At 36.7% G+C, this 23,407-nt stretch overlaps 2 protein-coding genes across 5 annotated transcripts; one reads left to right on the top strand and one right to left on the bottom strand.

Annotated features, from left to right (window-relative positions):
• Window positions 1–325: 325 nt before the first annotated feature.
• Window positions 326–12,228, top strand: MICU1 (Mitochondrial calcium uptake 1). 3 transcript variants are annotated; one of them, XR_003656314.1, is made up of 11 exons: window positions 326–683; window positions 759–885; window positions 1,065–1,224; window positions 1,847–1,884; window positions 3,049–3,163; window positions 7,619–7,779; window positions 8,456–8,591; window positions 8,757–8,862; window positions 9,463–9,680; window positions 10,252–10,460; window positions 11,147–12,228. XR_003656314.1 is itself a non-coding variant. In XM_028311270.1 (10 exons), the coding sequence occupies exons 1-10, from the start codon at window positions 439–441 to the stop codon at window positions 10,404–10,406; spliced, it is 1,461 nt and encodes a 486-aa protein (XP_028167071.1). In that variant the 5' UTR covers window positions 326–438; the 3' UTR covers window positions 10,407–10,546. The 3 variants fall into 3 exon arrangements, 2 of the variants coding, with proteins under 2 accessions (XP_028167071.1, XP_028167070.1); XM_028311270.1 differs by lacking the exons at window positions 1,065–1,224; window positions 11,147–12,228 and adding an exon at window positions 1,428–1,587 and having other exon boundaries at window positions 10,252–10,546; XM_028311269.1 differs by lacking the exon at window positions 11,147–12,228 and having other exon boundaries at window positions 10,252–10,545.
• LOC114357579 (carbohydrate sulfotransferase 11) lies at window positions 3,752–5,556 on the bottom strand. Of its 2 annotated transcripts, none has more exons than XM_028311271.1 (3): window positions 5,118–5,556; window positions 4,508–4,763; window positions 3,752–4,428 (listed from the first exon to the last, which is right to left on the bottom strand). In XM_028311271.1, the coding sequence occupies exons 1-3, from the start codon at window positions 5,307–5,309 to the stop codon at window positions 3,752–3,754; spliced, it is 1,125 nt and encodes a 374-aa protein (XP_028167072.1). In that variant the 5' UTR covers window positions 5,310–5,556. The 2 variants fall into 2 exon arrangements, with proteins under 2 accessions (XP_028167072.1, XP_028167073.1); XM_028311272.1 differs by having other exon boundaries at window positions 4,508–4,757.
• Window positions 12,229–23,407: the final 11,179 nt, after the last annotated feature.

Genomic DNA, 23,407 nt, shown 5'->3' with positions numbered 1-23,407 from the left:
AAAGGTGGAGTGAAAAAAGTGAATAATTATGTACTTAAAATACATACTTTTCACATCTAAGTTCAAATATTGAGAACACTAGCAATCTCCCTCGCTCTTGTGAATATTATACTTGTGTGTGTTGATGGCCTCAACTCTTGTTGCGTGAACTTACTTAATCATAACGTCACAATACGTAAACCTTTGTTCTGCACTATATTGGGAAGCCGCTCTGCTTGCTAAACTTTTGTTAAAAAAATGACTTTCTCAGTGATGATACACTGCCTTCATGATTCATTATCATATCAATGGCTGCTGACAGCTGACTGACTGACATACCTTTTTTGACATTGACATTTCGAAATAATATTGTCAAAGACATGAAGTGGCAAGAAAATTAAAATTTTTAGCCATTTTATTAATATCCAATTTAAATTTGTGTTATATCTAAACGAAAACATGTATTGTATTTCTCCACAACTAATGAAAATCCCCAGGGGTATAACAGCAGTTCGAAAAATACCAAAATTGACCTATCCTGTCAACGTAGTGACTCCAACAGCTAATAAATCTTTAATTTTGTCTCGAGAATATAGTCATGATAAAAAGAAATACAACACTGATAACCTCCGAAAGTATTCATACAAATACATGTGTTATTCAGTTCTATTTGCTACTACTGCGTACGCATCTTACAAAATCTGGTTGGTATTTTTTTACATGGTGAAGTGTTTACGTATACTTTTGACCCTCTGTTTCTCAATTTATATTTATTTCAGGTTAAGATATCAAGTATTTCCATCAATTACAGCGGCTGAAGAAATAGCCGACTCAGATTCTGATAGTGAAATCGACACCAAAAAGAAAAGATATAGGAAAGAAAAAATTGGATTCAGAGATAGAAAGGTGAATAAATATAGAGTTGTTTTATATTTATAGATTCACTGTCAGTTGTAGAGTTGATAAAATTAAATAACTACTTATTTTATTAGGCCCTCATGCAATGTCTTAAATTCACTACCTACCTATTGTATTTTAACTTAATTTGCCAGTACATAACAATTTACCTATTATTTTTACCACAGATAATTGAATATGAAAATCGTATGAGGTCATATTCAACCCCAGACAAAATATTTAGGTACTTTGCCACTGTGAAACTCACTTATGGCGATAGTACGGAGGTTTACATGACTCCTGATGACTTTTTACGAGCTATAACACCTGGCATGAAACAGCCTGATGGTATTTATTTTTTTATAATTGTTCTAGTTTGGGTGCTACTAACACTATTCTTGAAGGCACTAACGTTTTAACTGACACTAACAAACAAGCTTACTTACTCATCTCTGATCTTTAACACTTCTTCAATCCCTTGTAAAACTCACTTCTCGGTGAAGGCTTCTAAATACTTATGTGCAATTTTTGCCTTGGACGCTGCTGCGTAGATCATCGAGTATGAAAATCGCATGAGGCAGTACTCTACTCCAGATAAGGTTTTCCGATACTTTGCCACCCTTCAAGCTCAGCACCATGATCAGCATGAGGTGTTTATGACACCGGATGACTTTCTCCGCTCCATGACACCTGGAGTCAAGCAGCCAGATGGTAACTAATGTGTAATCCTATTAACTTTACTAATCAATTCCACTAATTATATTTTATTAATTAAAATTAATATACATATATTAATAATTTATAATTATAATTTAGTTTGGCAGATGTGTGCCAAACTTTACTTAACAAAAAAATAGACATAAGACCATTAGAATGTAGGTACAACTTTGAAATAGATAATTCCTGACCTGTTATTTGTAGTTTAGTATGTGAATTACATGCTTTTATTTATGTAATTATTGATTTACAGGTCTTGGCCTCGATCAGTACAGAAGATATGACCCAAAGGTAATGTCTTATTACATAGTATTTAATAATTAATTGTGGCACATAATTTATTTATTTTATCTTCCCTATTTATAAATTTATTGTCAAAATCAAAATTATTTATTGCTATTAAAAGTGAATACCTCCAAACTTTGAAATAAGCACTTACATTGAAATTAATACTGGTAATGTGTCTATTCTTCTCATATCATACCTAATTAGTTTTTTTTTTTAATCTATGAAGTATAATTTGATTTTATAAATGATTTGAACTGGTATACTCTATTGATATCATGTTGCACATTTACAATTTGCAAATAAATTTTTATTTTCAATATTCTAACATTATATTTACCAACCTGCTTACAAAAAAATTACCAACATTTTAAAGCAATTCCTGTTCTTCATTTAAAGCATCATAAATAAATGTTGGTTTATTCTATTTACTACCCTAAATTTTGCGTATTTTAGTCGAATATTTTACTAACTTGTCATTGTCAACACTGCACCGGCACCTTCTTCCGGCCACTCACGTCACTTTCTTGTCTTTTCAGAACATCGATGAGGTACTGTCTATCTCCTCTTCCTTTTCTATGCTGCTCTCGATTTTTGTAATACTTTTCTTTTTATGTGCACAGATTTTGAATTGATTATTTTCCCTTATTCAGTGCCATTGGCCACGTTTTAAAATGCCTAGATTAGTGAACACCAAACACTATAGTTTTAGGAAAACCTACTCACATTTCATTTAATGTGTAGCCCGCCACCTTCCTACCTTAAACGCTTTTTGGATTTCGTTAGGTCAATGCTATTTCCAAAGTCACAGTATGTCTCCTAGCATGGTTAGCATATTTTAATTTTATTATTTCCTACTACTTTGAATATCCATGCAACATTCAGACTGCAATTTTAATATGTTTCTGGGTTTTATTATTTTTGTAGGTACTAGAGTTTTAATTATTTAGTGAAAAATAGATACCCTGCATTTTAAGATATAGGATTTTATTTCGTTAGAACTTCATAAATTCCACCCTGAAGATTTCATACATATTTTCATACCTAGTTTGAAAATGCGTACTAAGTACTCTATGATCATTAGATTCATTTGGGTGCATAGAATAATTCCGCTTTTCAATTATTTTCTATTTACGTTGTGCTAATTACCTCTTTCTTTGGTCCGTACAGAGTATCAGCCAACGCCTGAATCTTGATCTTGACGAAGATTCAATATTTTTCAAACTTGGTTCATCAGGACTCATCACGTTTAGTGACTACATATTCTTGCTCACCGTTTTATCAAGTAAGTACAATTTTTATTTTTCATATATTTAATCAAATATCCTTATAACAGAAAGCCATCGCGCTGTATTCCCAAAAACATACATGACTTGGACTTAAGATTTGTAAAATTTTGACACCAAACTGCACTTTTCTTGAACCCAATTCGGCGGAGTTTATTTCAGAGAAACAAATTGCCTTCACAATCAGGGCTGGAATCTACTATAATTATTATGGCTTTTTGGGCTTAGCCCAGGGCCCCGATGATTCAAGGGGCTAAGCTAAGTCAAGTCAAAGTCAAAAATAGACGATAATGTGAAAGAGTATAGTAGGTAGGCCCCTAAGTAGTATTAGCCTAGAGCCCCCTAAATTCACGGTCCGGCCCTATTCTCAATTGATTTGCCTCAGGATATTTTTTGTTGCTATATTTTTTAGTTTTACGTTATATTTAAGTATTTGTACATATTTCACGTTAGATTCTGGTTATGTCTATTTTTCTGATTGTTGCTAAAGACTAGGTGCAGAATGCACTTTATTACTACTTACTATGTTTCTTCAACTTAGAAATGGGTAAATAATTTTAGCCACAAGTTAATAATGAATAAACTCTTTATTTTCTAACATATGTCCTATAAACTTTTGCATCATATCCAAACATTTCAAAATCTAATCCATATATTTTTAACAAATCATCAAGCATCTTGTTGTCAATCTGACTGTAGTAATGCTTCAATAAGGCCGTTGTGTTCCGCCCATCCTTCGACTTGTTTAAATAGATACGAAGCCGGGTTTTCTCGTCACTCACTTTTTTCCCCAGCACGGGCCCTAACCCCAACTGCTGTATCACATACGCAGAGTCCCTCGACAGAGTTTCCACTTTTGCCACAACACTAAAATTTACACCGCACGGCGTACAAAACTGGTAGTACGGTTTCCAATGTTCATCAAAATTCATCCTATTTTTTTTACTGGTCAAATATGCGATAAATTCGTAAAAAGTGGGTCCGATACTTTTTATTGGTCCGAAAATCTTTGTGGCTTTGTCTCTGTGTTCTGCAACTATTGTCCCTGCTAGTTTTCTGTAGAAGGGCGGTGTGTAGTGTTCCAGTTTGTCCCTATACGCCGATAGAAGTCTTACGAAAGGGTCTCTAACGACTATGAGCGATATAACACCTGGCGTGTTGATTGCGTCCCTCAATTCTTCTTCGCTCGGCCGAGGAAACTTCTTTCTTGCTAATATGAGCGGCATTTTTCTTGTCTTTGCTAAGAATTTTCTGTCGTATCCTCCTGAAATGTAAACGAAAAGCTTTATCCATGAAATTGACATTAGCTATCGACCTTAACAACTATAAAAAAATATATTTACCCAAAATATTGAATTTGTACAGCCAATATGTGCTGGCAGCTTTGAAAATATTGCACCAGACTAGACTATGCACGTGATCCACGAGGAATTCTTTACTGTTGATTACTTTGGTGTTGATGGCATGCAATCGACAAACATTCTTGACTCTGTCCTTACGCTTCTCTAGTTCAACTATCGTAGCGTTATCTGGCTCTGCCCATTCTTCTTCGGACACTTCTGTATCTGTTTCGTCATCACCTAAAACTGGGCCCTGCAACTTAACACAAAAATAATAAATAACTTAACACACAAAGGTCATACTTGGAAGGAAAACCTTAGTTTTCATAAGGTGTGTTATTAACTATTTTATTTCATACACAAAAATGTGATTTATTGCCTTCTCTATCCTTCTCTGCCTTAACCCTTGCCTCATTCCTATTTCCAAACAAATCGCAAATCAAAACTAAGTACGCAAACAATGTCCTTCACTTGCTCTGATAACGCAAAATACACATTTTGGTTAACTTTCGGTTGATATTTTTTTTTTTAATTAATTTCTTCAGCAAATCAGTTTAGTGTTTCCTATTTATGTCCGCCTTATAATTAAGATGTTATAAAAGTGAACTCTTACCAGCCACTTTGTGTAATTGTCAGGTTCTCGTACTATTGGCGTATTTACACTGGTTTTGAATATTGTCATTTTCATCACCGCCATGTAGAGTGCCGCCCAAAACACGAAAGTTGCAGTTTTCGCGCCGCATCTCAGATAGTAGAAGCCTTTTGTTTTCAATCTCGTTCTGAACCGTTTCACTGAGAATACCATATTGGCGCGTCATGTGGTTTGAAGTGTTATAGAGCTTAGGGGAAACGATTTGTCGTAGGTAGATAACGTGCTATTGTTTTTTGTTAATGGAGCGTTAAATGCACAACATGGTTTAATTAGATACTTTGGTTGTTATCGGAGACGTCAGAGCTAACAGGTCCAGTACGCAGCATCCGCGAGGGGCGCACAGAGCATGAGCGAATGTAATGATTTTGTCCCGCGCGCGAAATTCATCCCGCCCGCCATCCACCGCCATTTTCAATACTAGAGTTGTTTACCGAAGTTTTTCTTTTACTCACCGGGAAAGAAAGATGAAAACTTTATGAGATATGAAAGTATGACGATTCGTATGATTTATTAATGTATTATCTTTTTCAATTTTCGTAAGTTTTCAACATTATTTTATGAACTAATCGAATGAAATATGATTAATATCACGAAAAATGATCACACAAATACAATATGACAATATTATTAGTTAGCACTCTTACAGATTGCTTCACTCATGATGATTCGCGTTTGTCGTCTGAGGTCAAACTTCAGTTTTAGTTAAACCTATCGTGGGTCCACCAGTAAAACGTAGCGCTTTTACTCTTTTTTACCGGTAAAAACCTGTTAAAATAATAAATTAACATCAGTTCCGTATAATAAAAACTTATAAAAAAATTATACCAGCAACATAAAACTTTTGGCGATCTGTTTTCAATATCTTTTGTATTTTCATTATATTATCGAACAAGTAGCAATCGTTAATCTCTTCTAACACAGCTGTTACAATTTACATACTTATGCAACTTTTCGCTAATAACAGTAGTTACATTTAAGCGTACCACAAAGTGTTTTTTAAATATAGCCTGACCAGGAACATAAAAACCCTGGCATAGAGGCGCGTCAATCGCATTTGATAGTGCAACACTGAGTACAGTCGTACATGTGTTAAATTAATAGGCTAAATTTATGTATCAGGATTCAGGATTACGGGCTAATTTGATATTTTCATAAATTAACGAAAAAATATTATTAAAGGTAACCTGGTTTAAATAAATTAAATGAAACCATCAATCGAGCTAGTAGGATTTATTTTATTATTCATCAATAATCAAATTCAGAACTTGAATATTCAACTGCAATGTCTGCTCATGAACGCTTCAAACTCGGTACATCTTTCCCAATTCCATAAAATTCAAAACTTAGAAAGTGACAAAAAACTTTAAAATAGGTAGTTGAAACAGACTACAGCTAATTTTCATAGTGGACTGTACTATACGATAAACATGTCAGTCAATTTGACAACCTTTGTCGGAAACATTATTCAATGAAAATATTGTCCGAACCCTTAGTATTTCTCTTCGACAAATACATTAACACATTGTGAACCACTTTTCTTTCACAACTATAAAAATATTTTAGCAATTTAATTCACAAAATCATCATTCATCGCACACATTTAAAATAAAGTTTGTTTACACTTTGACAACAATAGACTGACATGCAAGGTGACATGTCAATGAAGTTTTCAGTTACTGTTGCCATTAAAAGAAATTAGTACCATTAGTTTTCCGCAACATGGCGAGGGTTTTTATGTTCCTGGTCAGGCTATAATATCATTATCACCAATGAATTTTGCTAGATTATTGAAGGAATTTTACTGTAATTTAAAGTTACCTACCTAAGTCGGGACGTAGACACGTGGAAATTATCACCTAGGCGTGCCCATTCTCTTGTAGCGAAAGAAGAATTTATTATTCGTCCTCTGTACTAATTGGCATGGCATGAATGGCAATGGAACGATTATTCCTGGTACAATTGATCGTTCGTCACACTAATTATTATAGTAATTAACTAAACAAATCAAACGTCTCAATATTTGCTTGAAACTGAATCGAGTTTTGAGCTTCGTTCTGTATAACCTTAAAACCCTTATCTACATGTAGTACGGGACAATACCCACCTCTCGTTCCCACCGCTGCAACTCCTGTGTAGCCAGGATCTACAGCTTGACCGCCAATAAAAACCCAACCAGTGAAGGTCTAGTTTGTTCCGGATGAAAATAAAACTGTCACTATAGTTCTTGCAACTCACAAAGACGAGTGAGCTTTACTTGTGTGTGTACGTGTACATGCACATAAAGATAATGTAATGTCTGTAAAAACTTTTGTAAAACAATCAGTAGCGATGGTTGCCAGCCATTACATATGTAAAGCTCACTTGCCTTGGTGAATTGCAACAATTCCAGTAGTAGACATACCATACCACGTTATTTTAAACCCTTCCGAACACCATCAACTCAACGTACATTCTTCACACAGCGTCTCGTCGCCACTTTGAGATAGCGTTCCGCATGTTCGACTTGAACGGCGATGGCGACGTTGACTGCGAAGAGTTCGAGAAAGTAGCCGCGCTCATCCGCCAGCAGAGCTCCATCGGATCCCGGCACCGGGACCACGCCAACACTGGCAACACTTTTAAGGTTAGAAAAAAAGGTTCAAAAATAACGCCCGTATTCACAAACATTACTATGTCTCACAGTGCGTGTGGACGCACAGGGTGACACACGAACCAATCACAACTCTATTCAACGCTGTGCGTTCGATTTTCTGATTCACTTAGCAAGCATCGTCTGTGAATACGGGCGTAAGTCTTGCAACTTCTTCGATCTTAGTTTTCGAGTTACCGAATACCGACATAGATAGTTCAGATTTTTCATTGTTTTTGGACCTCAAGACAGTGGAATAAGATTTAAAGTATGGTGGGAACAATATTCCCTCCGCCTTTGTAAAGGGTTAAGACGTTAGTAGCGAGCTCCATCATCATCACCAATACTGGCAACACATTCAAGGTTAAAAAAAAAGCATCGTTTTTTTCAACCAAAAGAAGACCTGTGTCTTGGTTATGTGGCTTATTCTACTATTCCCTATCGACTTGTTCCATCAATGGGGGACTGTAAACTTTCCTTCCACAAATCTACATTCAGTGCTAATGGAGAATTTGTAACCAGGTTGAAGTGGAGAAATCCATCAGTTAACGTCTTTTGGCTGAAAAAAAAGCATACAGGTTCTAAACATTTTCTTGCGTCTTCTGCTATCTTAGTTTCCTATTTCCATGTTCTTTTTCTCTGTCGTAATTATACTGCTGCTTATTCACAGGGCATCAACTCTGCGCTCACGACATACTTCTTCGGGCCGAAACTCAACCAAAAGTTGACCATCGAGAAGTTTTTGGACTTCCAACAACAGCTTCAAAAAGAAATACTGTCCCTTGAATTTCAGAGGAAGCAGCCAGGTTCGTAAAAACTTATAATACTCATTTTATTTTCGCAAGTAGGTTTTTAATAAGCACTTTTACGCGTCCCATTAATAAATACGTAACATCCATATGAATACTTCCTTCACAAATCAGGCCAAAGGACTAGAGCGCAACGTTGAGACATTTATTTTATAATTCCAGATGAAAACGGTCGTATCACTGAAGCTGATTTCGCCGAGTTATTGCTTGCATACGCAGGCTACCCGGCCAAGAAGAAGGCGAGAATGCTAAAACGTGTCAAGAAAGCGTAAGTACACCTTTCAAGAATAATTGTAATGTTTGTTGTCTATTAGAGGCCGATAGATCTATCCTCATAAATAAAACACTGGATACTTTACATTTTACATTAAATTGCCTCATTTTAAATACAATTCATCAAACACAAAAGCGCGCGGAGTGTTGTCTCCGCGCGTCCCTCTATTCTGACGTTTCTAGTGTGACATTGACGTTATATCAATGTCACTATGACAGCAGCTCATTGGCTATAACGATACCGTTATTTTAACGTTTTAGATTTTTCACAATTAACAGTACCTATCAGTACACTGTTTACAATAGCTGGTTCATCGTATAGGTAAATTGAAGGACGTTACAGTTACGCATAAGTTTGAAGGTGTCCTTTGTCTGTGTCTCCCATTTTATCATAGCTAATGCTGCTGGCGGTGCCTCGCGGGAGCGCCGTTGACCCGCGCCATTTCCACTCTCAATCTCATATATCAAATAGATATTTTTTCACTGCCGTGACAGACCATTTCACTGGCGTGACAGGACCCATTGCGACCTCCTGTCACGCCAGTGAAATATTCTTAAAATAAATAAAAATAACACGCCCTAATCTAAATTCCAGGTTCCGCGACCACGGCGTCGGAATAACAAAGGACGACTACCTCAAGTTCTTCCACTTGCTCAACAACATAAACGACGTGGACACGGCGCTGACGTTCTACCACATCGCGGGCGCGTCCATCGACCAGCCCACGCTGCGGCACGTGGCGCGCACGGTCGCGCACGTCGACCTCGACCCGCACGTCATCAACGTGGTGTTCACGATCTTCGACGAGAACAGTGAGTGTTGTCCCGCGGCTGACGAGGCGGACACGTGACGTGCTACCACATCGCGGGCGCGTCCTGTAAAATATACAAATACATTACATTTTGTGGGCACTACCTACCTAAAGTTTCAGGTGTACACAGGTGTTCTCAGTCGAAGGAATACTAGGTTGATACTTATGGTTTAATAAAAGCCATAAAGTCGCCTTTTATAAAATGGTGAAATTACAAAAACATAAATGGTTCATTTCATTTTTGTTAAAAAAAGAAGATAATTTTTATATGCTAGTTTTCGAGAAAAACGCCAAAAACTATTTTTATGTCAGCGTAATAACGGTTCCAAAGATAGTCTAATACATTCAATACAATTATTTGCTCTTATAAGGGGCACTGTGAATTCTTCACTTGCGCGAGTTAACACCGCACAACGCCATCTATTGGTAGGTTTAGGAACCTAATTTCTAAACACACTAGGAATGCTTTTAACGGTCAATCTACAACGTTCATCCCTTTGCCAGTCATAAAATAAAAGTTTAAAATTTGTTACAAATACAAAGGCCTCAACTTAAAACTATTTTATTTACAGTGGACGGGCAGCTAAGCAACCGGGAATTCGTGGCCGTGATGAAGAACCGCCTCCTCCGAGGTCTCGAGAAGCCCAAAGACACCGGCTTCGTCAAACTGATGCACTCTCTCATCAAATGCGCGCGAGACACCAAGCCTGCCATACTAGACTTTTAAGGACACCCTCGAATGCACGGCTCCGATAACGCAAGTATTGCATAACTTTTACAGTTTTTATTAGAGATGAAACGGATATCCGGTAACTATCCGGTAAGCCGGATATCCGGATAGTAACTCACTATCCAGCCGGATACCGGATATTAAAAAACTACAACAATTTCCTATTAATAAAATGAAATACATAAATCTTTGACGTAAACATCAATAAAATGGCTTATAATAATGATGACGGCTTTTATTAAAGTCCAAAAAGTTACAAAAAGTCATAATAAGGCCTTTAATAAATATTCTTTTTCTGGACTATTCACTTTAATGACGAATACATAAATAGTAAATACCTGATAAGTCGAAATATTGCCAAATAAAATAGGCGATCTTTTTTTCACTGATGGTCTGATGTTATGATGCAGTTCAGTCAGATTACGCAGCAAGTAAACTAATTTAATTTTTGCTATTCAATCACACACTCACGATGGCAACCGAAATCGCCCGAATTGATCTGCCCCCTAGACAAGTGGCAAAATCTGACATTCTATTCGGACTGATTCGATTTTCGAAAAGTGTGACTAGTCTAGTCTACTAATGGACCCGACTGACTGTACGCGTTCGAAGCACCTGTGCGGCGCTAAACTCTTCACGACATGCAACGAGACAATGGGCCAAATATCCGGCTATCCGGCCTAGCAGCTGGCCGGATATCCGGTATCCGGCCAAACAACTATCCGTTTCATCTCTAGTTTTTATTCAGATTATGTAGGGAACGTTGTGTAGGGAACGTTGGGTACTCGCTTTGGGCTACATTCTGATAAATTGCCACTTTTGTTATAAACTAGAGACCCGTCCGGCTTCGCACGGGTTCTATGTATTATGCATTAAAGCTTTCTCATTAATCACTCTATCTATTGCTGAAAACTGCATTAAAAAACAGCGGGAGCAACTTGTTTTATCCTATGTAAAGAAGCAGCACTATTTTTAATGATTAAAGCACTTTGATTAGGCTTCAAAAGCCAAGATAAATAATAGCAATTCGTTCGAATCCATTTAAAAATATTTATTTTCAAATTGTGAGGTTTTCTAAGTAAACAAAGATGAATGCTCGTTTTTGCTAATAACCATAATAATAACCACAGAAACAAGGATAAAAAATATTTGTTGTTGTCTTTCTCATATTCGCTGTCCCAATATCAATTATTAAAATATGTGTGTAAACACCATGGTTATATAAAAAATTTCGCTTTTATGAAGCAAGTATCTTTCGTCATGCCTGTTCCACGATTTATAATACACAATATTTAAAAAAAAACGTATAAGATGGCTTCAAAAACAAAAAAATACTGGGTCGTGGTATTCGAGTGTATTTTCAATAATATATTAAGCTCTCTTTACTGGTCATTAGGTTTTACTCTTTTCTCATAATAAAAACAAAAAAAGTGTATCGATGCTTACTATTTGTAAGACATTCATTTACCGGTTTTTATTCTCTCGAAGGATCTGGTTATATAAAAAATCTCTACATCACATAATAATCTAGCACCGTTCGATCGTCTTTAATATTTGTGATATTGTATATAAATAACATAGTTGTGTATAAGAAGAGGTGTTTAAAGATATCGTTACCTGCAGTTAATTGCTTTTCGTAGAAAACAGGGTGTCAAAAAATCCAGAGATAGAGCATTGTGATTTATTTCAATCGTTTTTGTGTGTCTACAATGTTTTATAAGCATTTCATTCGAAAAACAAAAAATACAAAAAAAAGTAATAAAAATCTAGAGTTGCTCATAAATTCCTCTTGATATTGTTTTTAGGACTTACTAATCAATCATCCGATAAAATATTTCAGAATGCAATAGAACTTTAATAAATATCCTTCCTAATTATACGAATTTATATTTTGTTTTATTATTAGTTCTTTCAAATGACACAATAAATAATGTATTATTGTTAGTTATTTGTTATATTATTAGTTACATCTTTTTGAACACGTTCTAAAAGTTTTGTAATTAATAATTTATTATGAAATAGGTAAATCTTGTTAAATATTTTGTGTACGTAATATGTATATAAAAAGGTAGCTACGTTTTTTATATTGTTTTACTGTCGCAATCAATTTGTTTTTAAGTTAAAACTATGACGTTGATTCAAAATCAATTAGATTATGTATAAAATGTAATTTATAAGTTTATCTGTCTTTAATTCGCTACTTTTGCTGTGTACATAAAATTAAATAAGATGTTATTGTAATTTTTTACTCTCAATTAAAGTATTTCATTTCATTTTGTCTTTTACATTAATAAAATAACGTCTACATGACCTCAAATAACCATAAATTATTAACAAAAATTTATAGTTTTAATGATTTACGATAACTGCTTGTGTATTTGAAAGTGTTTATTAAACAGCGTCGTTACAGAGCCAAAGAGGTTACCCTAATAAACATCATGTCAATCTCACTCAAATATGTAAAACGGAGCGGCGTTTGAGCCAACAGTCTCGTTATGCAGCTAAAACAATATCCCGGCTGAATTGGAATAAAAGTCCCGCTCGTAAAGCTCTCGGCGGTCTCTAAAAACGTCATAATAAGACCGAGCGTTGAACCGAGTCCGCGGGATTGTTGCGAATTTCGGGTTGCCCCAGAAACAGAGCGCTCGCGCCTCGTACATCACTCGGACCACGGACCACGGGCCGGCGGCTGCCACTCGCTACAGCGAAAAATAGACATAGTTTAATCTTGCCCGGAATAATTCGCATAATACAAGCCTCAGACCGCATCGGGGAGCCATCGCCGCGACGCCCTCTGGTGAGTCCAGCCCTGTACTCTCGCTTCCATAATAAGTGGCGCCACTTTCCCATGTTTTTTGCGGCCATCGAAACTGTGATTTATAGCATAAATCCCGCTGCCAAACGCCTACGTGGCACGCCAGGAGCGGTTATGAATAACCTTCATGTTCAATTAATTTTAACTGCTCTAAAGGGCAGTTATGAGTGTTATAGAGTTGTATTTTCGTGTTTAAATTGAATTTATTTATAAATGATTGCATTTACATATTATCCACTGGAAGGATAAACATACTTCATAAAAAGTACAGTCAGGTACAAATAAATGTGATAAGTTGTCTTTATTTGTTTCAAGTGGTAGTGATATAAATTCCTTCGATTCAGCCAAATGACGTCCACTGCTGGACAAAGGCCTTCTCCAAGGCTTTCCATAACGACCGGTCCTACGCTGCCCGCATTATTTAGAAACAACAATTGTATTTTCTGTTTTATGACTGTTTCTGCATCTTTACTAATAATTATGTTTTCTCAGTAGATTAACCAAAGGAGCACAATGCCGATGTACCAGAGGCCACCGTTCTGGCGCGTGCCGCACCAGCGCCGCGACCCAGACGACGAGCCTAGATACTACGGGACATTAAGGACGAGGGTGAGTACTCATGACTTTATTATAGCTGCTGTCTCTTTTACACATTAATATTACAGTTGTCACTTGTCTCTTTTACACTTTGGCCTAATGCATGAAAGCTGATGACTCTTTGAGACATTTCTCTATACCGAATACATAAACAGTAAAATAGAGAAACCTGGGTCTCAACGCGACACTTTTTATATGAGTTACATTATTATGTACTCACGGCTTGACGTTTCGGCTGCTGAGCTGCAGCCGTGGTCACAAGTATTTTAGTTGAAATGGAACGCGAAAGTTTAAAATCTTATACATAAACAGAACAGTACGTGTAGTGGACGAAGAAACAATTGACGGCGTTGAAATATTCACTGCAGAAAAATCCTCGTGATCCTGATCGCATTTTGATAACATGTAATTGGTACCAATTAATACTCAACTTGGACTCAAACTTAGAACAATATAGAAGAGCATGGAAATGCATCATCCCCGTTTATCGTACCCATTCCAAACTGTTCTTAGATTCTTCTCTAAGTAAGTTTTAAACATCTGAGACATTTCGTGGTCTAAATATAAGAAAAAATCAACTGACATTTCTTTATTCTTGAGATTAAATGGACTCGATCATCGAATATAATTTAGAATAGGAGCTTCGTATTTATCTCTAGATCTAACCAAATTATTAAAATTAATCTAGGAATTGGTGTCATTGATCTGATAATTTATTTTCGAGAAGATAACTCATAAGTCAGTTTTAGATCCAAAGCGTTGTTTCTTTTATGTGGCACATTCTTTTATATCTTTTTTAAATCTTGCAATGTATTTCAAGCCATTTTATATGATGCTTTTCATCATTCATTCATCACACGAAAATTAATAATATCTTCAGAAGCTCTCGCTCAGAAGCGATCTCTTCCAAACAACCTGCAGAGAAAGCAGTTGCCTAAAATAAATTCATATTCGTATTGATCTTTTTTATTGTGTTTACTTAAGAGGTGTTATCTTTAATCGGAGTTTTTAGCGGTTTGAGTAATGTGCAATGGTGTGGATTCTCGACTGGTTCTTTTCATTTTGCTCCTAGAATTGAAATCGCGCGTTTAATAACAGTAACATAACATTGAAATCATAACAGCAAAGCCATGAAACATTTGGCATATGAGTTGCAATAAAATCATAATTTATTTAGGTCATGTCGAATCGCGTTACTTTTCATACGTTATATTGGTAAACAAACTGTCGTGCGCTGCTGGAACCGCTGGACGGTTCGAATCATCAATTACCCTCGGTTTCGGTAAATCGAATTGGGTCGATTGCGAAGGCAGGGTTACATGCAAACCTGAGGGGAGGGGTAGGACGAAGTTTACGTTGCGGCTAAATTTGCGCGCACAACGTCGCGTATAGCCGCCGTGACCGCACACCGCGCATCGAGTGCGCGCCGCGCAGTGCATCGGACCTCGGTTCCGCCATGGGGCGGCTGCATACCTTCGTGGTGACCCTCCGGCGCGAGAGCCGCGAGACCAACTGGGGGCTGCGCCTCGTGGGCGGCGCCGACCTCGCCACCCCGCTCATCGTCACGAGGGTACGACGCTAACCGGTGTAAACAAACCGCTGGAGTGTGACTCCATTCCACGTAAACAATCAACCCGTGTACATTTCGTGAGCGCTCTAGAAGCTTTCGACGGCTAATGTGTGTCTCAAAATATCATTGCGAGGCAATTAAAAAGAATTCTTATGAGATTATGTAGAACGAGTGTCTAGTTCGTCGGCGATGTCTCTTTATATCCGATGTATTCTGGGATATGTATCGGTCGCCGGCGTTCGACAGCCGCCGTCGGGACTCGACCTCATTATGTTCAACAAAAACTGATAAGAGTTATTTGTCTCCGGTCATTATACTCTCAGATTGATGTAACCTAGCCCTCACACTGTTTTGGCAGGCGAATTCGTTTAGATATTACGTTTAAATATATCACACGTCAAGAGCAAAAGGGAAACTCTATCTAGGCAATGGGCAAAGCGCAGTTAATTTAAATAAAAAAGATATTGAAGTATGAATGTTTTGGGATGATTTTATAGCTATTTAGATGTAAGTAAGCTTAAAAAATGCTTTATGTTTGTTTATATTTGACTTTCACTTTTGTGTTTGCGGATATGGACATAAGGACCACGTGTAGGCAATGCTTTATGAAGGTCCTCTGTCATTAAATCATTATTAATTAATTAACTCTGTTATCATACAAAAATAATTATTCCAAATAATGATGGCACAAAATAAACATTTGCTTGTTGGTTCACCAAAATAAATACTTTTGAAGGTGATAATTATTTAAATTTTTTTGGTTCCTACTAAAGCATTTATGATTTTGTCAAAGTTTATGAATCCACCTCAGCGTTTAGATTTACGCTACCATATTTTTATAAACATTTATGTTGTACGATGATTGAGTTCAAAATTTCATGAAAAAAACCTGCTTAACTTCTATGCTATGGCAATACTTCAGTGCGACGTCACGACTTTGTTTCTTTTTTTTTTTCAAATTCAAATTAACTGTTTTGGATCAATTTTTAGTTTGATTTTAAATCCAATTTAGTAAATTCGAGGATAACATTTATTTTCGCGACAAAATAAAATGATTTATTTTGATTATTTAGTATCAAAACTAATCGATCAGTGTACATATTTTATTTTATTTATGGCGATTAAAGCTTCTTGAAGATCCTTTCATCCATTAGTTCCAACGTCTCCTACCAGTTGAAGTATTTAAAATATTTCTAAAATGGTTCGAATTCGTAAGAGTGGTCTGTTTACGAACTATTTAAAACAAACGTATACTTACTATCGAATTGAGGTTGAGCCATTTTAAACATAAACAAGCGAAAACGAAACATTGCATCAGTGGAAATGTATCAAAAATTATGCAGCTACGAATTTTTACTATGAGTCAGCCTCTATTACAGCGGGCAGTGCGCTGTTTTCGGTTTATTTATATCGAAAGCATACTGACGCGTGGTGACAGCTAGAAAGCTTTCTTTGCTAATTAGCGAGACTAACTTTTTATTCATAGTTACATAAAAATGCTGTATGGGATTCAAATTCTTATTTTTTAACGATTACAATACAAATTAATTCAATGTATACTAATTATAATGATTGTAAAATTTACGTAGAGAAATTAGAAAGTAATTTTAATTCCCAAGCAAAGGTAACACCAATTACACCAATAAAATATGAGATAAATTAATTTGGAAATATTAATAATTATTAACATGAGAATTTGTGAGGATTAATGCTAATTATTATTAACGTCAGAATTTGTGAGGATTAATGGATGGATGTGTCATACTCCTTTACAATGCTGGACCGATTTTGATGAAACTTGCCATGTCCTATTATCATCGTAGGATTTGGCTTACCCTCAACAAGCTGATAAGACGGATTGGGAAGGACATTATTTGTCCTTTAGTCTCCTTTTACAATCTACCGGAAAATTGGGGCATTTCCTACCTATTTTCTATTTTGCCGGACCACATGGCTTCCTAAGCGACAGCCGGGTAACATGAAAAGCATTGGGGGAGGCCTATGTTCAGCAGTGGACGTCCTATGGCTGAGATAAGAATAAGAATAAATTTATTACTGTATAAAAACTTAGCCTAAACACANGAGTACTCAGCCGAGAGCACTGTCTCGCCCGTTTGCTCGGTACGTGTGATCAAGGCATAAGTGTTGTTTCAGTTAACACGTTCACTGCAGGAGAAAAGCATCCCCAGGATTTCTACAACGACCAGTCTTGTTTTGCCCGGATTTAGGTTAAACGACATTTTAGACGTCAATGAAGGGCTGAACCAAAATGTAACATTCATTGTAATGTGTATTCATAGTCCATGAAGGCTACCGTATTTAATTTTGTGCTCACTATTACACCACTCTGGTAATTTGCAAATGAAGTAGTCCTCCAACTTACGGCTTTAGCAGCACTCACTCATTGACGTCAATGTTTTTTTTTTCTAAACAAAACCATTTCATTTTATTCTATAAGTCTGCTTTTTAACCTGTGAGAGACGTTAAGCACCAATACAATCACTTCAATACTCAATGTTTTATTGCATCCATTATGTCCTTAAAATTAGAACAGGGGCCCTGCCAGAGGCGGCGTAAGGCGTAGGCGACGTGGGCCACCGCCTACGGCCTCGCGGAACAAGGGGCCTCGCGCATCAAAAATTTTGAAACATTAAGAATAAATTGCGTGGAGATTATGGCAAAACCCTCCACTATAGTGGAGGAGGCTCATAGTCCAGCAGTGGACTGTAAAGGGCTGTTGATGATGATGATGATGAAGAATAAATTTATTACTGTATAAAAACTTAGCCTAAACACGTACAAGTTTGGTTTCGATAAAATTAAGGTTAGTGTGCGTAAGTAACTAATGATACCTAAACTAAGCAAAATTTATTGCCTGTATCTTAGGTATCTGTTTAAAAAGTGCTGACTATACAATATTGGAATAGATTATCAAACTCAGAATAAGTAGGTTACATTTACTGCTATACTTAACTACTTACTTACTAAGCATTATTTTTACATTGACCTACTCTTAAAATAAATAATTATTACAATTGAAATAGTTTCTGTGTGTAAACAAATAATACGATCGCGAGTCACATAACTAAATATTCCTAAGAGTGTAATTGCACATCTTTGGACTGCGTTAAGTAAACGGCCTTCGCGGCGCCCTATGCGCCCTCATAATCAATTGAGCTCATGTATCTTGCTTCAGCAATTTTTCTTGCAGGGCAGCTCTCTGCTCCCGTATTGTGCTGGCTTGGTTTATTGAAGCGCCGGCACGTGGCACAGGTCGAAGGTGCTGGTAATTTTGAGCATTCCTTGATTGTGTGTCCAGCGCAGCCACAGTGTCCACAAGTGGATTCAGTTTCTCTGCAGAATTTTGCTGAGTGACCATATTGATGACACTTGTAACACCTTGTAACAAGTGTATAGTCTCTAACTGGACAGGAGGTCCAATTAATGTATGCTCTCTCCTGGTCTATAAAAATTTTTCGCAGTTCTGAAGTAAGTTCTAGCACATAGTTGCAGTAGGGCCCGTCTTTTTTGCCAGTTTTGTGGCTTAGTTTAATAGAACTTAAGAACTTATTGCGGTCANTTAAGAACCTATTGCGGTCAATGTGTTGATATTTACCCGAGATGTTTTGCTCGTAGAGACATTCAAAAACATCCTTCTCAGATGTGTTGGTGGGCACTCCTAACAAAATCACTTTGGGCCTTCGTTTTGTGGTCTCTTCTACGTTGAGACCTGATGTTTTCAGCAGTTCTGATTTTTTTCAATTTTTCAAGGTCATCTTTGCCTTCAGCGCTGATTATAATACCCCCACCTCTGGTTTTTCTCATCCCTCGGATATGCAGTTTTAATTCTTCCGGCTTGATGATGATGATGGCTTCCTAACAAACCGTCATCTGAATTAATAATTATTTCATTAGATTCATTGTGTCTTTAAAAGAATAGAGACCTTAGAGCATATTTAATGATCATAAGTATTTGTAATTAGTTTTTCAGAGGAAAATCATGCCTAGGTAAAGATTTAATTAAATAAAATGTAATAAAGGAGAGCGGAAAGTGCGTATCTCACGCAAGCGAAAATGCCGAAGGTTTTTGTTAATGTTTTTTGTATATCGCACACACACCGTTGCACTTAGAGTTATCTCCTGAAAGTCGGTTATAAATCAGCCGATCGACAGATGGTAGCCTTGAGCCATTTTCTTTTACGTTCCGCAATATAAATAGTTGATAGCTTCCTCTACATTTGGCTCGCAGATGATTCAATATTTTATTATAATTTGCAAACGTAAGGTAAAAACTGTTGAAGTGCTAGATTTTTGCTGGCATTTAGAATAGATTTTATTGTAATAATAAAATTAAAAACAATATGATGTTCTGTATAAAACAAATAAATAAACCACAACAAATAAAGCTGCGATATTGTTCGGGTTTTCACATTCGCAATCAAAATATAGCATCCTTATTCAGTGATTATAATACAAATTAATTACCTAAATAATACCAAATTAGTTACTTAAATAGCCACGATAGCCGAACGGTGAAGGGGTCGGAGTGGCCGCCTCGAGATCCGAGGAACGCGGGTTCGAATCCCACCGCCGCTCGACTATTGTGGTGAGCCCACTCGTAACACAAGCTTATTTAGCTTACCACGAAACTTAACGGGACTATTAGTAATTTGGGCAATACAAATTGCTAATAATCTTTTTTAACAAAAAAAAATATATAGTCTAGATAATATTCACTCTCTATCATTTAGGTATATCATCATCATCATTTCAGCCACATGACGTCCACTGCTGAACGTATGCCTCCCCCAATGGCAATTAGGTATACACAATACAAATTAACAAGTAGGTATTCTCTATTAGAAAAAAGTCACCTTATTTTCCCGCATTATACATATTACATGAATCATGTATTTCCATTCTAACCATATANCTTGCCCCGCCACTGTGAAGGATACAGTAATAGCCGTTTGCGTGTAGAAGATTTAAATAAAAGTTTTAACATTGTATATGGCACGATTATTCCGGTCAACAAATTTTAAATGATGAATGGGAATAACGATTCAATATCCATAGTGCTTTTGGTAAATCAGGCAGTTTCAAAGATAAAATTCTGAAAAAAAATCAAAAGGTGTATAGGGACTCGCAGTTTACTAAAATCACTTAATCGGAAAACTGCTGCTATGGCTGTTGCGGCTTTATTCCAGGCACCCATCGATTTATTTGGTTCAAACTTAAAAAATATAACACACAGAATGAGATAACAAAAAACAAGTTTAAGTTAGAACCAAAATTGGCCACCGCTCAGCATGTGTCATGCTCTGGAGTGGTAAATAAAACCAGAACACGACGCTGTTATTCTGCGGTGACCATTTTTGGAGAGAGCTGGAAACAAATATGAGATGAGACAATACACAAAAAACAAATAAAAGAGAAAAAACAAAAAAAAAATACAATATTAAAAGAAAAAAAAAAGTAAATAGAGGGCGCCACCATCACATACGGGTTTTAGCAAAATTGGCGAAAATGCACAAGTTCACCGCCATCAACAAAGAAGAAGTTGTTTTGACATTTGCAAGAGGGCGCCACCATCAATTCAAATAGTAAAACCACAGAATATCGAACGGGATAAAAAGTATCCTATGTCCTTCTCCTGGCTCTAAACTACCTCCCTGACAATTTTCAGCTAAATCGGTTCAGCCGTTCTTGAGTTATAAGTGGAGTAACTAACACGACTTTCTTTTATACAGGGTGTTAGGTAAATGGGTATATGAGCGGACACTAGCCCATGTTAACATGGTCATATAAATGGTATAGTGAAGTCAGAAATTTGATATCATAATTTAATTTTTTTAAATTTTCATACAAAATAAATTTTATAAAATCCGGCTTGTACGAAAATTAAAATAATTAAAATGAAGATATCAATTTTCTGACTTCACCATACCATTTATATGACCATGTTAACATGGGCTAGTGTCGGCTCATATACCCATTTACCTAACACCCTGTATATATAGATAGACAGCCTATAAGTTATTTTGATCTTTCAGCCAAATGACGTCCACTGCTGGACAAAGGCCTCCCCCAAGGATTTCCACAACGACCGGTCCTGCGCTGCCCGCATCCAGGCACCTCCCGCGACCTTCACCAGATCGTCTGTTAAAAAAAAAAGCCAAAAGATAAAGGAAAAACAAATTAACAAATAAAAGGAAAATAACTACTTCGTTCAGGGACACAGGATCGCGATGCAGCGATGTAAGTATTCCGGAATTATTTATTAAAATATTTAGTGACCGACCGAATATTCCTTTTCGCCCATTTTTGTACATAAATGGACATTCGGCCATATTTTCGTTTTCAGCCATAAACCAGCCGAAGCTTCGGCCAAGCCGAATATCAGAAATACGTAAATACGAAGATATCCGAAAGTTATAGGTGACGTTTAACGTTCGGATATCTTCGGAGTGAATTCGGGTGCACTCATGGACCTCATGGTACCAAAAACATAGTGAAATTTATTCACAGTTGATGGACAGATTTGGCTTAGGACTGATTGTAGCAACCCGGTCTAAATCATTTTACTTTTCGTTAAATTCAGCCTCGCCTCGCGGTTGACAGCGTGGCGAAAGGTTATACCATAGGTGATACGGTGTTGATCCCTTTCCAGGTTGATAAGTGTGTTATGACCTTTAGTTACTTTTCATTTCAAAAAAAATCACAGCCGTTTTCAATCAATTTTTAATTCGAAAAAAAGGTTTTACAAAAATAATTAAACACCAATAAGCGGTTATCACACTGCGCCGCGCTCCGCCACGGAGCGCGGGACGACAGATTTAATTATTGTATGCAAGTACCTCAGTTTGTATAGAAAACACGCGCGGCATTTCACACTGACAACGCATCCGCCCGCGGGTTTTTTTTATATGAAATCACGCGCTCCGCGGCGGAGCGCGGCGCAGTGTGATAACCGCCTTAAACAGTTTTAAATCATTTATCACTTTTTAAAGCGCATTGTAAACACAGGGTGTCATAAAATAAGTTTTGTGAATATGTATTTAATAACTAAATAATATTTTATGTTTAGAAAAGTTTAACAGCGGAATCTGGTGCCAAACTAAGCTTAGCTTGTACTACGGGCATTAGGCCCGGTTCCCTCCCACCAAGGCGGAGCGGAGCGCAGAATTTTTTAAATAACCAATCAAAGATGATTCAGGAAACCAGGAAATTACATTCTTTCGGTTTCTACCCTCCGCTCCGCATCAGCAGAAATATATCGAGCGGAGAAGAGATGAGTCATGTCGTTCGGAGCATTTTTCTATACAGGGTGTTAGGTAAATGGGTATATGAGCCGACACTAGCCCATGTCAACGTGGGCATATAAATGGTATGGTGAAGTCAGAAAATTGATATCTTCATTTTAATTATTTAAATTTTCATACAAATCGGATTTTATAAAATTTATTTTGTATGACAATTAAAAAAAAATTAATGATGATATCAAATTTCTGACTTCACCATACCATTTATATGCCCATGTAACATGGGCTAGTGTCGGCTCATATACCCATTTACCTAACACCCTATATACACCACAAAATTTTTATCACCGAAAAAATTTAAACAGGTTATGTAGAAACGTGTGGAATATTGAAAGCAAAAGAAAAAGAAATGGTTTTCATGAAGTTAATTTTTTTATTAAATTTTCGTTAATCCGTATTTCACGCGTCACAGCTGGGTCACTCCGCTGCTCGCTAGAGTAGTCGTGGGCGCTCGCATATTGCCTCGATCTGTCTGTCTCGCTCACGCCTCGACCACGCTTCCAGTGTTATTATTACATACTTAGCTAACTTAGACCATTTTGAATTCTAATAAGTGTTACATTAGCGTACGTAAATAGTGCTCGCGACGCGTGTGTCAATAAATTATCAATTTTAGGAGGATATTTTGAGTCGCTTTATTTTACTCTTTTTTTTGCACAAATGGGATCAGTATCAATAACTCATTACCCAGAAT

The sequence above is a fragment of the Ostrinia furnacalis genome, unplaced genomic scaffold, assembly GCF_004193835.3.
Source record: "Ostrinia furnacalis isolate ACB-3 unplaced genomic scaffold, ASM419383v2 OfSCF3264, whole genome shotgun sequence".
NCBI classification, from domain to species: Eukaryota; Metazoa; Arthropoda; class Insecta; order Lepidoptera; family Crambidae; genus Ostrinia; species Ostrinia furnacalis.
Note: the sequence above shows the minus strand (reverse complement) of the source record. Positions and strands in the feature narration are given on the sequence as shown.

What these genes read in the sequence shown, in the direction of transcription:
- MICU1 (XM_028311270.1), top strand. Translation starts at nt 439, where the DNA reads ATGTATTGTATTTCTCCACAACTAATGAAAATCCCCAGGGGTATAACA. An exon ending in TACGCATCTTACAAAATCTG is followed by an intron (nt 684 to 758) that starts GTTGGTATTTTT and finishes TATTTATTTCAG; the next exon opens with GTTAAGATATCAAGTATTTC. An exon ending in ACACTGGCAACACTTTTAAG is followed by an intron (nt 7,780 to 8,455) that starts GTTAGAAAAAAA and finishes GCTTATTCACAG; the next exon opens with GGCATCAACTCTGCGCTCAC.
- LOC114357579 (XM_028311271.1), bottom strand. Translation starts at nt 5,309, where the DNA reads ATGGTATTCTCAGTGAAACGGTTCAGAACGAGATTGAAAACAAAAGGC. An exon ending in ACAATTACACAAAGTGGCTG is followed by an intron (nt 4,764 to 5,117) that starts GTAAGAGTTCAC and finishes TTTTGTGTTAAG; the next exon opens with TTGCAGGGCCCAGTTTTAGG. An exon ending in GTACAAATTCAATATTTTGG is followed by an intron (nt 4,429 to 4,507) that starts GTAAATATATTT and finishes TTTACATTTCAG; the next exon opens with GAGGATACGACAGAAAATTC.